A 13,995-nucleotide genomic window follows, 5' to 3' on the forward strand; every position below is an offset into this window, starting at 1 on the left:
GGCATGTGCCCTGATCAGGAATCAAACTAGTGATCTTTCATGCACAGAGCAATGTTCAACCAACTAAGCCACACCAGCCAGGGCATGAATGAGTTTTTAATGCAATAATTATGTATAATTTTCCCCCCAAAAAAAGCTATATTTAATTGTTTAAAATTCTTCCTTGAAAAAAGAAAAATAGTAAGTTTAAAGAAAAGTACATAATAAAAATTTAAAAATACTGAGGCAGAAATATAAAATTAAATTGATAAATAAGATGAGGGATGGGGCAGGGAGGCTGGGTGAAAAAGGTGAAGGGATTATGGAGAGAAAAAAATGAACCTCATAGCCAAACAATATGGTCATTGCCAGAGGGAAATTAGGGTGGCGGGAGACAGGAGAAGCTAAAGGGGGGATAAATGGTGATGGATGGAAAGAGACATGACTTGAGGTAGTGAACACACAATACAATATACAGATGATGCACTATAGAATTGTACACTTGAAACCTATATAACTTTATTAACCAATGTAACTGCAGTAAATCCAATTAAAAAATATTTAAAAAAAATAAGTGAGATTAAATAAATGAGTTTTAAGATAAAGCCAACATTGAAGCAAGTTTCAACCAGAGAGGGAGAGACACTGTCTTGTTTGCACCATTTTTACTCAGCATTGTTTCCATCAACTCAGCGAATATCTGAGAAAAAGCAGACAACCAGTAAATATATATTTATAGATAGAGTGCCAAGGTTGAAACAACTTCTGTTCCTAAAACCAAATGGCGTGGATTATTGGGGTGCTTGAACCACTAAATATCCATTTTTGCATAAAACAGTTTGAGTTAGATTTCTGTCCTAATACAATTCTTTTTGTATACCTTTACAAAAATAATACCTTTGCTCCGCTGGCCTGGCTCAGCGGTTGAGCATCGACCTAGGATCCAGGGGATTGAGGTTAGAATCCCGGTCAGGGCCCAGGCCCAGGTTGCGGGCTCGATCCCCAGTATGGGGCGTGCAGGAGGCAGCCGATCAATGACTCTCTCATCATTGATGTTTCTCTCTCTCTCTCCCTCTCCCTTCCTCTTTCTGAAATCAATAAAGATATATTTTAAAAAATAATAATATCTTTAATTCTGTCCCTTCTTTCTTGCTCGTTCCTTCTCTGTTACCTTTCACCAATCTTTACCATTTTTTCTAAGCTGTCCTCTCTTCCCATCACTTACATTTTTCTTCATTATCCTTCCCCTCCAAAATCATGATATTTGAAAGTAGAAATCATATTTGAGCTCTAGCTAAAATGAATCTTTGTGATCCATTTCCTTTAAAAGCCCTTGTTTACTTTCCTTTGTTTTTCTTTCAATAACCCTCCTTCCTTTCCCTTCATATTGTTCCCATCCTATCCCTCCTCCCCCATTTCACAGCTTCCATTTTCCTTCTGTCCCTTCCCCTCAGTTTTCCATTCCTCCCTTTCCTTTCTCCCTCCCGCCCTGACTGGTGTGCAGTGGCTGTGAATCACCCGGAGGTGTGAGAACACTATAATACTCAGCCTAAATCGCTGAGCAGAGGAATATGGAGCAAACTAAACTCTCCACAGACACGGCTAATAAAGTAAGTCAGTTTCCTCTTGAAATGCAGCCATGGGTCTGGTCCTATTATTAGATAAAACTTTATTGTCTAATGCTGCATTGAAGTTCCCATGGAAATATATGCATACCATGCTTTACACAGTGGAAGTATTCCTGGTAATTTCTAAGTCAGATTTTAAGAAAGCAAGATCATAATTGTGATTAAATAAGAACTGTTATTATTTAAAGAAACATCTTAATCTTTCTGTTAAGTAAAATAATATTTTATAAAGCTTAAATCATCTTCCAAATGCAGCCAGCTATTAATATAGGGGAAAAAATCAATAAATATATAAGCTTAATCTGTATAGAGATTTAAAAATAAAAATGTAATGAATAAATAACTTATAAGACACAGAAACTAAGTATCAAGGTAAGATAAGATGTTCCATGTGACTTTTTATAAGAGTGAAGTTGACTAAAAAAGCAAAATTAATATTTTTTCTTGTCCTGAATCCAAGGTAACATTTATCTTTTCTTATCATTTTCTTTGTATTATGAATTCTAATCTTCTGTTTTAAAAAAATGATTAATATTAAAAATTATAATGCAGAAATGTGGAATCTATAAACTGAACTGTGCTCCAAAGATCAGTTAGCCAATATTAAAATCTTGAATCATTTGGAATGCAAAAAAGACATCCCCTAAGAATAAAGTGTGTCAATCAGATTTCTGTGATAAAACTATTTTTTAAACTAAGACTATTTATCCATCTATGTAATAGAAGGGCATGACATACAATATAGAAAGAAAAAGATATACCTAGTATTTCTATAAACAGATAAATAGATATCGCTGGTTTCACATTACAACATTGTATATTATTGTTCACATGTGTGAATGCTGTCATTGAATGCAATAGATATCTGCATTTCAAAGTGACATAACCAACATGATCACTCAGCATAGAAGAAGTGAATTTAACTATGTTTTTCACCCAATTTTAGGTTCATGGCAATAAGCTCACTTCATTTTTTGTCTTTTTTTTTTAATAGGTTATCTTATGCCGGGCAGCCATTGCCTGGAACATAAATGCTCCCCTGTCCATAGAACTACTTGAAGTTGATCCACCAAAGGCTTGTGAGGTTCGAATTAAGGTAAATATAAATGAAACTTTTAGCAGGTATGCATGGGATATGGTTACAATAATTTTACAGTTTTAGAAGGACATATGGCATTTTCTACTTAAAGATAATTAAGAATATCTCTGATTTATACTTAGATCTCTGCTAACATATATAATAGTGAGAGCATTTCATTTTGTTAAAGTGGAACAAATATAATAAATGCTGAAATCTCTTAATGTTTTAGATACATTTTTTTTTTTAAATACTTTGAAAGTCAACAGAGGTAATTATTGACCCATAAACTTCTTGTTGTTTTGTTGTTGTTTTTTTCACATTTATAAAGTTATTCCAATATGCTGTTATATAATAGAGCAGACATTCTATTCTCAGTGTCCATGGCTGAGAAGACAGGGGCACCCTTCCCCTACCCACTCATACATAGAGGCCTGTGGAAGCCCTTCAAGCATATCAACATAATCAGTGTCCCAGAAGGAGAAAAGAGAGAAAAAAAGGGCATAGAAAATTGAAATAATAGTGTTGGAAGTCCTTGCCCCAGCAATCAGACAGGAAGAAAACATAAAAGGTATCCAAATTGGAAAGAAGGAAGTAAAACTATCATTATTTGCAAATGATGTGATATTGTACACAGAAAACCCTAAAGACTCCATCAAAGTACTACTAGATTTGATAAATGAATTCGACAAGGTAGCTGGATACAAAATTAACATCCCCAAATCGGTTGCATTCTTTTTTTTTTTTTACGTTTCTTTATCTTTATTGTTGAGAATATTACAGATGTCCCCTTTTTATCCCCATTGATCCCCTCCACCCCGCATCCATCCCACCCCCAGGCTTTCCTCATAGCAATGCCTGTGTCCATGGGTTATGCTTATAAACATATAATTTCTTTGATTAATCTCTCCCCACCCACTCCCCCCTCCCCACCTTCCCTCTGAGATCCCTCAGTCTGTTCCATGCTTCTATGTCTCTGGATCCACTTTTTTCATCAATTTATTTTGTTTATTATATTCCACATATAAGTGAGATCATGTGGTACTTTTCTTTTTCTGACTGGCTTATTTCACTTAGCATAATACTTTCTAAATCCCTTTATGCTGTGCCAAAGGATAAAAGATCCTTCCTCTTTACAGCTGCGTAGTATTCCATGGTGTAAATGTCCCACAGCTTTTTGATCCACTCATCTACTGACGGGCACTTGGGCTGTTTCCAGATCTTAGCTATTGTAAATTGCACTGCTCTGAACATAGGGGTGCATATATTCTTTCTGATTAGTCTTTCAGGATTCTTAGGATATATCCCTAGAAGTGGGCTCACTGGGTCAAAAGGCAGCTCCATTTTTAATCTTTTGAGGAACCTCCATACTGCTTTCCATAGTGGCTGCACCAGTCTGCATTCCCACCAGCAGTGTACGAGGGTCCCCTTTCTCCACACCCTCGCCAGCACTTGTAGTTTGTTGACTTGTTGATGGAGCCATTCTGACAGGTGTGAAGTGATACCTCATTGTGGTTTTAATTTGCATCTCTCTGATGATTATCGATGTGGGGCATTTTTTCATATGTCTCTTAGCCATTTGTATGTCTCCTTTGGAGAAGTGTCTATACAGGTCCTTTGTCCTTTTTTTAATTGGATTGTTTGTCTTCCTTTTGTTAAGTGGAATTTCAAGTAGAATACAGAGGTCTACACATAAACATATCATAGCCAAAGTCTGTGTTCAAAGACAAAGACAAAGCCTTAAAAGAGAAAAATGACACATCACATACAAGAGAACCCCGATAAGATTAACAACATCCGAAGCAATGAAGTCCAGAGGGTGGTGTGATGACATATTCGAAGTGCTTAAAGAAACAACTGTCAACCAAAAATCCAGCAAAACTATCTTTCAAAAATTAAGGTGATTTTCTCCACATCCTGGCCAACACTTGTGGTTTGTGGAAAAAAGTATGGAGGTTCTTCAAAAAATTAAAAGTGGGACTGCCTTATGACCCAGCAATTCCACTTGTCCTTTTGGATATTGGCTACAAGTGATGAACCAGTGTGCCAGGGTCAGGATGTGTGACATATTTCAACTTCTTCTCCTGGGGATGGAGGGGCGGGCAGAAGGGCAATGCAAGGGAGAAGCATGAATATCTTGATACCCAGAGTCCCCTCTATTTAAGTAAAGGTATCAAAATAGACCATAAATTTTGGGTTGTCTATCACATCCCACAGAACGTATAGCTCTTCTTGGCAAATAGCTAGAAAATATTTCAATGATAATGTTAATTCAATGTGATGTTAAAGAGGCCTAAAGAAAATTGTAAAGACAGAGACAAACTAAGTGTTTTGGTCTGTTTTCTGAAACAGCTATACTGCATGAGTGCAATCAATAATATGTCAAATTTATAGTCCAAGTTTTAAAGAATATATTCTGCCTCTAGACTTGGAAATATTGCATTTTTCTGAAAGATTCAATTTTATGGCAAAGCATTTTATCTCCAATCATTTAATCACCTTTCAGATTCTGTCTTCTGGGATCTGTGGTACCGATCTGCATGCCTTGGAAGGGAGAAACATAGTACCTGTTCCTTGGTTTTGGGCCACGAGGGAGCTGGAATCGTGGAGAGTGTTGGAGAAGGTATAACCTCTGTGAAACCAAGTAAGTAACTGGGCAAGATATGGTGCCAATCCAGTAAATTCTCCTTTCCTAACTCACTCCCTGACATTGCCCCAAACCACCTAAAGATAGCCAAACTCATCACATAGTGACAAAACTATTTAAATGCATTCACACACCAGATATAAAAAATAGTCAGTCTAAGATTCAGAATATTCAAAATGTGTGTTTGACTGAAAAAACTCAAAGAAAAAGAATTTTTTCTCCACTCATGTTTGTAGACATTACCTCTAGTCTACCCATCACAAATTAAACTAAAAGCTACAAATTTATACAATATATTGGAATATCATTAGATTAAAATTCTACATGGTTAAAAAATTTTTCTAGACACATACACCCACACACATACACCACACCCTCACACATGATAATCCTTTAAATTGTCTGAAGTAGGTATCATCTATAATAAAGTTTCATCCAGAATTTGTAGCTACTTCTTCCACATTGGATACAATTCATGTTCCAAATACTTTGGATGAAGTTTTACAATATCACATTTTTCCAACCACAAACATATGTCATAGATATTTTATAGCTATTTCATGTATGAGAAAAAAAGAAGCTTTAGCAAACTCATCATCTTATTACGTTGATTTAGCTACTTAATGGCAGAGCTAGCATTGAAACACAGGCTGTTTTACCTCAAATTCTGGGCTCTTAATCAATAATATATCTCATAATTGGTATTAATTCTAGCATCAACACTACAGTATTAATTAATTATTTCAACAAACATTTATTAAGCACCTACTGAATGCAACACTCTGCTATGCTCCTGGCACAGAACACTAATCAAAATGGACAAGCCTCATACCACAAATATTGGTGTCATTCTTAGACTTAGCTCTCTGTTACCTTTGAATCTCGTTATTAGAGACAAATCCTCAATTTCTATTCTGTATTTTAAAGGTCTGTTTGCATTAAAATTGATTTGTTTGCATTCCAAAGTGAAATGATAATGAACTTTAAGAAGTAATAATTATCATTAAAACAAACTGATAACACCGACTATAAATAATTTTCTATCAATAAATATCGTGTTTATTGCATTCCATGCCTCTGCCCCAAGCTTCCAATCACTGTCTTTGTTCTTCTTTCCTTAGGAGATAAAGTTTTACTTTGCCTCTTCCACAGTGCAGAGAATGCTGCTTCTGCTTGCACCCCAAGGGCAACGTTTGTGTGAAGGAAGAGCTAGTTTCAACTTCTTTGACTTCCTTTCACCCGTTTTGTTTTCATTGATACAGGTATTGACTGGGAACTAAAATCCTATATTTCTCTCTGTGTCACACAGTATGCTTTCTCCAACTGGATTCATGTTAGACGGGGCCAGCAGGTTTACCTGCAGAGGACAGAAGATTCACCATCTTTATGGCACTAGCACCTTCGCTGAATATACTGTTGTGCATGAAATTGCAGTGGTGAAAATTGATGCTGCTGCTCCAATGGATAAAGTCTGTATCATAAGCTGTGAGGTGCCTCCGGGCTTCGGAGCCGTGTTTAACACTGCAAAGGTAAGAGTGTGCTTTTGTGTCGTTTTCTGTGACTCTACCTACACTCCGGGGGCCATGCAGGCAGAGAGGGTCTCCGGTCAGAGATAAACCGAAGTGGCCTTTTGTCTTTCCTGTTAACACAGGAGTATCAGTTTGAATGACTAACAGGCGTTTATCTTCTGGATTTTTAGGCCACCCCTGGTTCCACCTGCATTGTCTTTGGACTTGGAGGAATCGGCTCAGCCATTGTCACGGCGTGCAAAGCCTCTGGTGCTTCTAGGATCATCGGGGTTGACATCAACCAGACGAAATTTCCCAGGGCAAAAGCATTAGGAGTCACTGATTGTCTCAACCCTCAGAACCTCAAGAAGCCTGTTCAGCAGGTGGTAGTAGAAATGACAGGCTTTGGTGTCGACTTTGCCTTTGAGGCCATCGGACTCACTGATACCATGGTATGTGGTCTTGGGGCACAGTGAGGGGAAGCTGCCTGCCAACATGTGGGTATACATTAAATTAACTTTACAAAGACATAAAACTACTGTAATTTTTAACTTGTGCTTTTGAGCACTATACCGAAATATTTATATCATATTACCTGATGTAGTAATATAATACATCATCTTATAAGCCTTGCACTGTACCAAAATATTTATATACTTAATCTCATTTATTCTTCATACCATTTTATGAATTAAGTACTAATCCCCATTTTCAAGATTGAAAACTCTAATTGTGATTAAGATAAAGCAACTTGCCTAAGATCTCAAGGAGGCCGGGTCAGGGTACCACATACCATTCTATTCTATTCTATAATTTTTTCTCTCACATAGAAGCCCCGGAAATATGTTTTAGGACTGTGAGTCAGAAGAGGTGTGATTTCAGGATTCTGAGATGCTAATCAGCCTGTTGTTGAAACTAGGTTGCGGCTTTGGCGTCTGCGTGATTATGGGAGTAGCCCCCAGAGGTGAACAACTCTCGTTTGACCCACTGATGATTAACTCTGGGAGAACCCTGAAAGGCAGCATTTTGGGAGGTAGGTCTTTGACTTCACACCACTTTTTCCAGAAACCCGGTCACCTTGCATTGTCCTTGGCAAGAAATGGAGGAATGAAAAGGCAGGAAAAATATTCCTCTATGAAAGGAAATAGGAGACAACTTGTTAAAATAGGTATTTATTACCTGTGGGAGCAAAAGCAGATTAATATTTTGACCGTATAAAGATATAGATTTGTCACATTTCAGGGTGCTCATTGGCACCGACATTTCATCATCTGTGGGGGTCATTGTATGTCTCTGGGCGGCTCTCCAGCACCAGATAAGACTAGAACAAGATCTCAATGTGTTGAACCCCAATTGTCACCATAATAGTCACCCTAATTTGTTACTTAAGAACAAAACAGACACCTTTATTGTGGTATATTTGGATTTCTTTTCCCCAAACAATGGCTCCAAATCCCTGTCTTGGCATGCTTCACACCCACACATATTTCCAGGCCACCACTGACTAAGAGAATTTTCTGCAACGATAAAAATGTCCTAGAGCTATGCTGTCCGATCCAACAGCCACAAGCCACTTGTAGCTATTGAACATCTGAAGTATGGCTAGTGCAACTGGAAAACTGACTTTTTCATTATATTTCATATTAATTAGTTTAAATTTAAATAGCCACATATGGTTAGTGGCTACTTTAATTGACAATACACTTGCTATTAGCTTGTTCTCTGACTTTTCCTAGAATGCTCAGATAAGATTAATTTGAGGGAGCTGTGGAATAGAACTTAAAAACAAGTCTTTGCTGTCAAGACAATTACTAGACAAGCATCTTAGCAAGTTATTTAAGCTCATTAATTGCCAGTCCTATCACCTGAAAAGTAGGGTAAATGATAGTTTCTTTCTTCCATGCTATATAGTGAGAACTAAATGAGAAGATGCAGGTAAAGAACTTGGCAAAAAAAGCTGACACATAAGAGGTACAAAATTGATGTTCAGCTGTAGCAGTAACAATAATTATGGTAGCTTATGGGCCCAGACGAAAGATGAGGAGGGAGGCACATATATTGCAAAAGATAACTGGAGGCTTTCTTGCTCTCTAGAAATATCTGAGTGCTCTTTCCTTTCCTCATTGATTTAGCTTTGCATGAGTAGATTGAACATAAGTAAAACTAGATTAGTACCTAGATGTCAAATTCTAGAAAAAACGTTGCCATTGACCAACCTCTTATATGACAGTTTCTTTTTCCAGGGACTCTAGATGTCTGAATTTTCCAATTTGAATAAACAATTTAAAATTGACCTATTTCAAAAGTGATTAGGCTGGTGATTGGAATGGTGAAGCATAACTGACACTGATAATTTTTTTCAGTGCTAGTTGTCCTGGTCTTTATTGGAGAAATTTATTTCCATTTTCTAACACTCTTTGTTATGTGTCTGCCATGTCTCCTTCCTTGCTCACTAAATGCAAACACTCTGAGGAAAAATCACCTTAATGAAACTCATTCTGGATGGAAAAAAATCTGTGACGGTTTTTTCCTTTCTCTTCCATGCTCATAAGTTTCTAAGTTACTCAAACTCCTACATACCAATTGCCTAATACCCAGATATTTTAGTACAAATTTTCCTATTAAGAAACATAAAATATCTGTAGCCAGGACTCTGATAAAGAGTACCAGATATCTTAAAAAAAAAAACAAAAAAAAAAAAACCTTTTTGTGGTTTTGTGGCTTTTTTTTTTTTAACCATATTTTAATAGCTTTAAATGCAATGTTACATTGCATTTATAAAGAACATACCATTGTATAAACAGAACTCTGCTAGGAATATAAAGACCTGGGTTCTGGGTTCAGCTTTCCCACTTTCTAGATGTGAATCAGTGTTTTAAAACAGGATTTAGTTCCATCAGATCTGGTAAGATGACAGACACCGAGACAATTGCCTTGAAAAATGAGTTTATTATTCACAGTTCCTAAGAGGAGGGGGCCATGCCACACCATGCGGGTCCCTATGGGGAAGCACCAGGGCCAGTCAGGAGGCAGAAAGAGCCGAGGGAAAGCATGGGCCAGAGACTTACTGTGTTTTTCATGAGAAGGAACAAGCAAGGTAGGTGGGAAAGCTAAGCAAGTTTCAACAGGTTCCAAGCAATAAGGGTGGTCACTAGTTATCTGGTAACTGGCCCTGGGGTGATTTAAGGCAGAGGAATAGTGTCCCAAGCTGCTGGAGACTGATAAAAAGAGGCTGATGGGGAAGACGGGCCCATTCGTGTCGGCTTGCATATCAAAGGCATGCTAAAGCAAGCTGTTTGCTATCTCTAGAAATTAGGAAACCCTGGGAGGGGCAGTCTCTCCCCAAGTCAACAAGGTCCCAAGATATCAAAGCATCACAGAATATAGAAAATGAAAAAGCATAATAAATGCCATCAGTGAAAAATACTTAACATCTCTAAACCTCAGTCCCCTCAAAATTATAAAAATGGAGAAAATAATGCCTGCGTCTGCCTTACTCACAGTGACCAAATATAAATGGAATCTAGGCAGGGCACCACCAGCGTCTTCTACAACTGCTCTGCTAAACTACACCACAAAACACTACTAAAGAAGTAGAAAAATTTATTTCTGAAGTTGAAATGTTAAGTTTTGAAGAAGACATATCTAGAGCCTCAGGTGGAGGGAGACTGCGGTAACTGAAACCAAACCAGCCGGAAGGTGAGCTGTTGTTATAAGAAATCCTGAATGCCCTGAAGGCGAAGGAGCACTGTGGTCGGGTGGCCTTGGCCATGACAGCGCCGCGTGGCGTCACTCCAACCGCCCATGGCAGCCCCGACACTGCCCACCTATAATCCCGGGGAGTTGTGGTGCTCCTGAGTGCGAGCAGAATTCTGCAATGGAATAAATTACCTTACTTTTGATGATTAGGAAAAGAATGAAGAGTGAAAGGGTGTACTGTCTCCCACAAATGCTTTTGTCAATATTACATATGAACAATTCATTTGATTCTTTGGCTAGTTTTGATTGTTGTTTAGGTCTCTTTATTGTTGTCCTTCCGTTCTACAGAGTACAAAAGCAGAGATTGCATTCCGAAACTTGTAACTGGCTATATGCAAAAAAAGATCAACATAGATCCACTTATAACGCATACGTTCCCATTTGAAGAAATAAACAAGGCATTTGAAGTGCTACAGAATGAAAATTGGTGAGTATCTGTGTGTGACTAATGTGTGTGTGTGTGTAAGATGTATCTGTATGAGATATCTTACACATGTGACACATGCAAAGTTTTATGGAAAATGAGGTCTCAGCTGTGGCCAGCTTTTAGAGCTCTCAGTGGTCAGAGCATCGGTCTGCGGACTGAAGGGCCCCAGGTTCAATTCCGGCCAAGGCCACGTACCTCGGTTGCAGGCTCCATCCCCGGCCCCGGTTGGGGCTTGTGCAAGAGGCAACCAATCGATGTGTCTCTCTCACATCCATGGTTCTCTCTCTCCCTCTCCCTTCTACTCTCTCTGAAAAGAAATAGAAAAAATATCCTCAGCTGAGGATTAAAAAAAACAAAAAAGAAAATGAGGTCTCAGATCAAGTATAAGAGGGTGGTCTTGGAAAACAGTTTAGAAAATTTCAATGAAAGAGTGTTAAGTCAGTTGTAAGGAGCCCTCAACACTTTACACAGTCACTGTGTGACCTAAATGTCTACCTCTGCCTTTGTCACTGTCCTCACCTTAAAATGGGATAATGATACCTCCTCTTGTGATCGGACAGGGTCTGTGCGCAGGACAGGTCCGCCTCGGGCCCACCAGTAGTGTGTGGGTTCTTGACTTTGTGCAGAAAAGATTTTACAACACAAGTCCAAGTGGCTCTTGAGAGTATATTTGTTGAAGTTGGGGACAGTGAAATGAAAGAAGGGCTTCAGGTAGAAGAACTAACAGGAGAGAGCCTAGGTGGGGCTGCTTTGGCTCTCTGAGAAAGTCAAGTCGTGGTGACAGAAGTGAGCTCACTGGGAAATCAGAGAAAAAGGGGGCCCTGGAGACAGGTTCAGGAGGCAAGCCAGGGACGAGCCGCTGCTGTGTGCTGCTCCGCTGGCTGTAAGTCCTGCAGGGTCCTTTGGAGTTTAGGAGACGCATGGCTGTGGAGGAAGAAGTCAAGGAAAAGAAAGATGAGGACGGGTGTGCTTTCAGGAGGGAGAGTGCACCCAGATCCCTTGTCTTGAGGCTTTTATTATCTTTCCTTGGTTGCCTGGAATTTTAGGGGAGGGTCTTAACAGAATATTCATTAGCTTTTTAGGTGTGTCCTTCAATATGTTGATTCGTTAAAATGTGTGTATAAAGGGGCCAGGGTTATTTTCTGGTTTTTTTATTTTTAAAGAATGTTGTTGAAGAGGGAGTGGACCAAGTCTGGTTGGCTCGGGACAGTCTGGAATATATAAACCATTTACTCCTAAGTGTCCTTGGTTAAGGAAGATAAAACCTTGAGATTTATTAGCTGGCTGTAAATTATTCAACTTATTTGGCCTTGTTTAATTATTTTGTCTCAGTTTCCCTTATTCCATGTGTCAAGGAATTTTCCTAGCTTCTTGCTATCCTGCCTTATTTCCCCCTTAGAGACTTTCTCCCCTAAAATCTTTTAGGGTTGATGAAGGAGGACAGTCTGTTTTCAGTAGCTGCTTCCTGCTGACAATGGTCATTGTCCCTACCTGTGCAAGGTATGGAAGTCTCTTCCTGCCTGATCTAACGGGGACAAGGGAATGGGACCTGAGACTGGAACAGAGAGGCCACTGGCTGATTCTTCTGAAGTAGGGATGGGCTGGAATCCCCAAAGTGTCATCATCCTAGAGGAGACAAATTTGACAAGAAGGTTAGGGGAGTGGAAGGCAATTATATTAAAGCCCAGTCACCACATAACTTATCTGTAACAGGTTTTTGTTTTTGAAGAGGAGCTTGAGGTCCTTGATGGTTTCACAAGAGTAGGTCTCAGGTTGAGGTTCCTGTGGAGAATCAAAAGAAACAGATTTAATTTGAGATAAGTGAACCCAATTGGGTATCCCTGTGAGTTTTACTGCAGTTGGGGTGCTTAGTAGCACTTGACATGGGCTTTTCCATCTGGGTTGTAGTTGGGACTCAGGACAGGTGTCCCTCCAGGTTTGTAAACGAATCATGTGCCCTAGTTTAACTTGTTTGCATTGGTAGTCTTTATTGGAGGCAGGTAGAATTTTGTTTCCGTACTCCAATAATGCTTTTTGTATTTGTCCTAGATTAATGGTGTAAGACCATTTGGAAGGTTTCTTCATCTATTAGCAGGTCAGATCTGAGAAAGGGCTTGCCAAAGGGACTTACATGTAACTTTCCTTTGGGTGTAGCTCTCATTCTTATGAGACCTACGGGTAACATAGGCAACCAGGACTGTAAGGTTTCTTGCCATAGTTTGGCTAGAGTCCTTTTTAGGGCTAATTCAGAAGTCAGCTGCTTATAAAAATTTTTGAAGTTGTCATTTATTTTGTGGGACCCCAAGAGCCAGTATGGCCTGTTTCTAAAGCATTTTCAAACAAATGGGGGCTGTCCCTAAAGCCCTGAGGGAGCATAGTCCAGGTATATTGGCAAGTTTTCCCTAACATGGGGGTTAGTTCACTCAAATGCAAACAAGTACCGAGAGTCAGGATGAAAGGGATGCAGAAAAGGGTGTCCTTTAAATCTAATACAGTAAAATATTTGGCTTCTCCTGGAATTTGAATTAAGATAGTGTAGGGGTTGGGAACTATAGGATGTACTGGAATTACAGCCTCATTTACTGCTCTTAGGTCTTGTATAAAACAGTATTTTCCATTTGGCTTTTGTACTGGGAAAATAGGAGTATTGCATGATGACTGGAAAGGCCTGAGAAGCCCATGCTTTAGGTATTTTTCAGTGAGAGGTTTAACCTCTTTTGTGGCCTCAGGTTTTAGAGGGTATTGACTTTTGTTAGGGTAAGGTACCCCTGGTTTTAGAGGTATTTTGACAGGGCGTACGTTTGTTGACCTGCCAGGTATTCTAACTTTCCATACTTCAGGATTGACTTGGAAGGGGACAGATTTTGGATTATTATTAATTCTGGTTCAGGATGAGAAGTTACATTGGCCATCAGGCATCACAATGAGGGCTTGTTATCTTTTATAGCTAATCCTTCCTTCTAGGGTTA

The 13,995-nt window shown here is 38.9% G+C and overlaps 1 protein-coding gene across 1 annotated transcript; it reads left to right on the top strand.

Annotated features, from left to right (window-relative positions):
• The first annotated feature begins 1,550 nt into the window (after window positions 1–1,550).
• LOC107535687 (alcohol dehydrogenase 1-like) lies at window positions 1,551–12,620 on the top strand. The gene is given in 10 exon segments (XM_087824723.1): window positions 1,551–1,589; window positions 2,602–2,703; window positions 5,192–5,258; window positions 5,261–5,333; window positions 6,457–6,540; window positions 6,642–6,861; window positions 7,032–7,299; window positions 7,760–7,873; window positions 10,888–11,026; window positions 12,452–12,620. Coding segments are annotated over 10 exon segments (1,275 nt in total).
• The last annotated feature ends 1,375 nt before the right edge of the window (window positions 12,621–13,995 follow it).

The sequence above is a fragment of the Miniopterus natalensis genome, chromosome 1 (assembly GCF_054644295.1).
Source record: "Miniopterus natalensis isolate mMinNat1 chromosome 1, mMinNat1.hap1, whole genome shotgun sequence".
Classification (NCBI taxonomy): Eukaryota; Metazoa; Chordata; class Mammalia; order Chiroptera; family Miniopteridae; genus Miniopterus; species Miniopterus natalensis.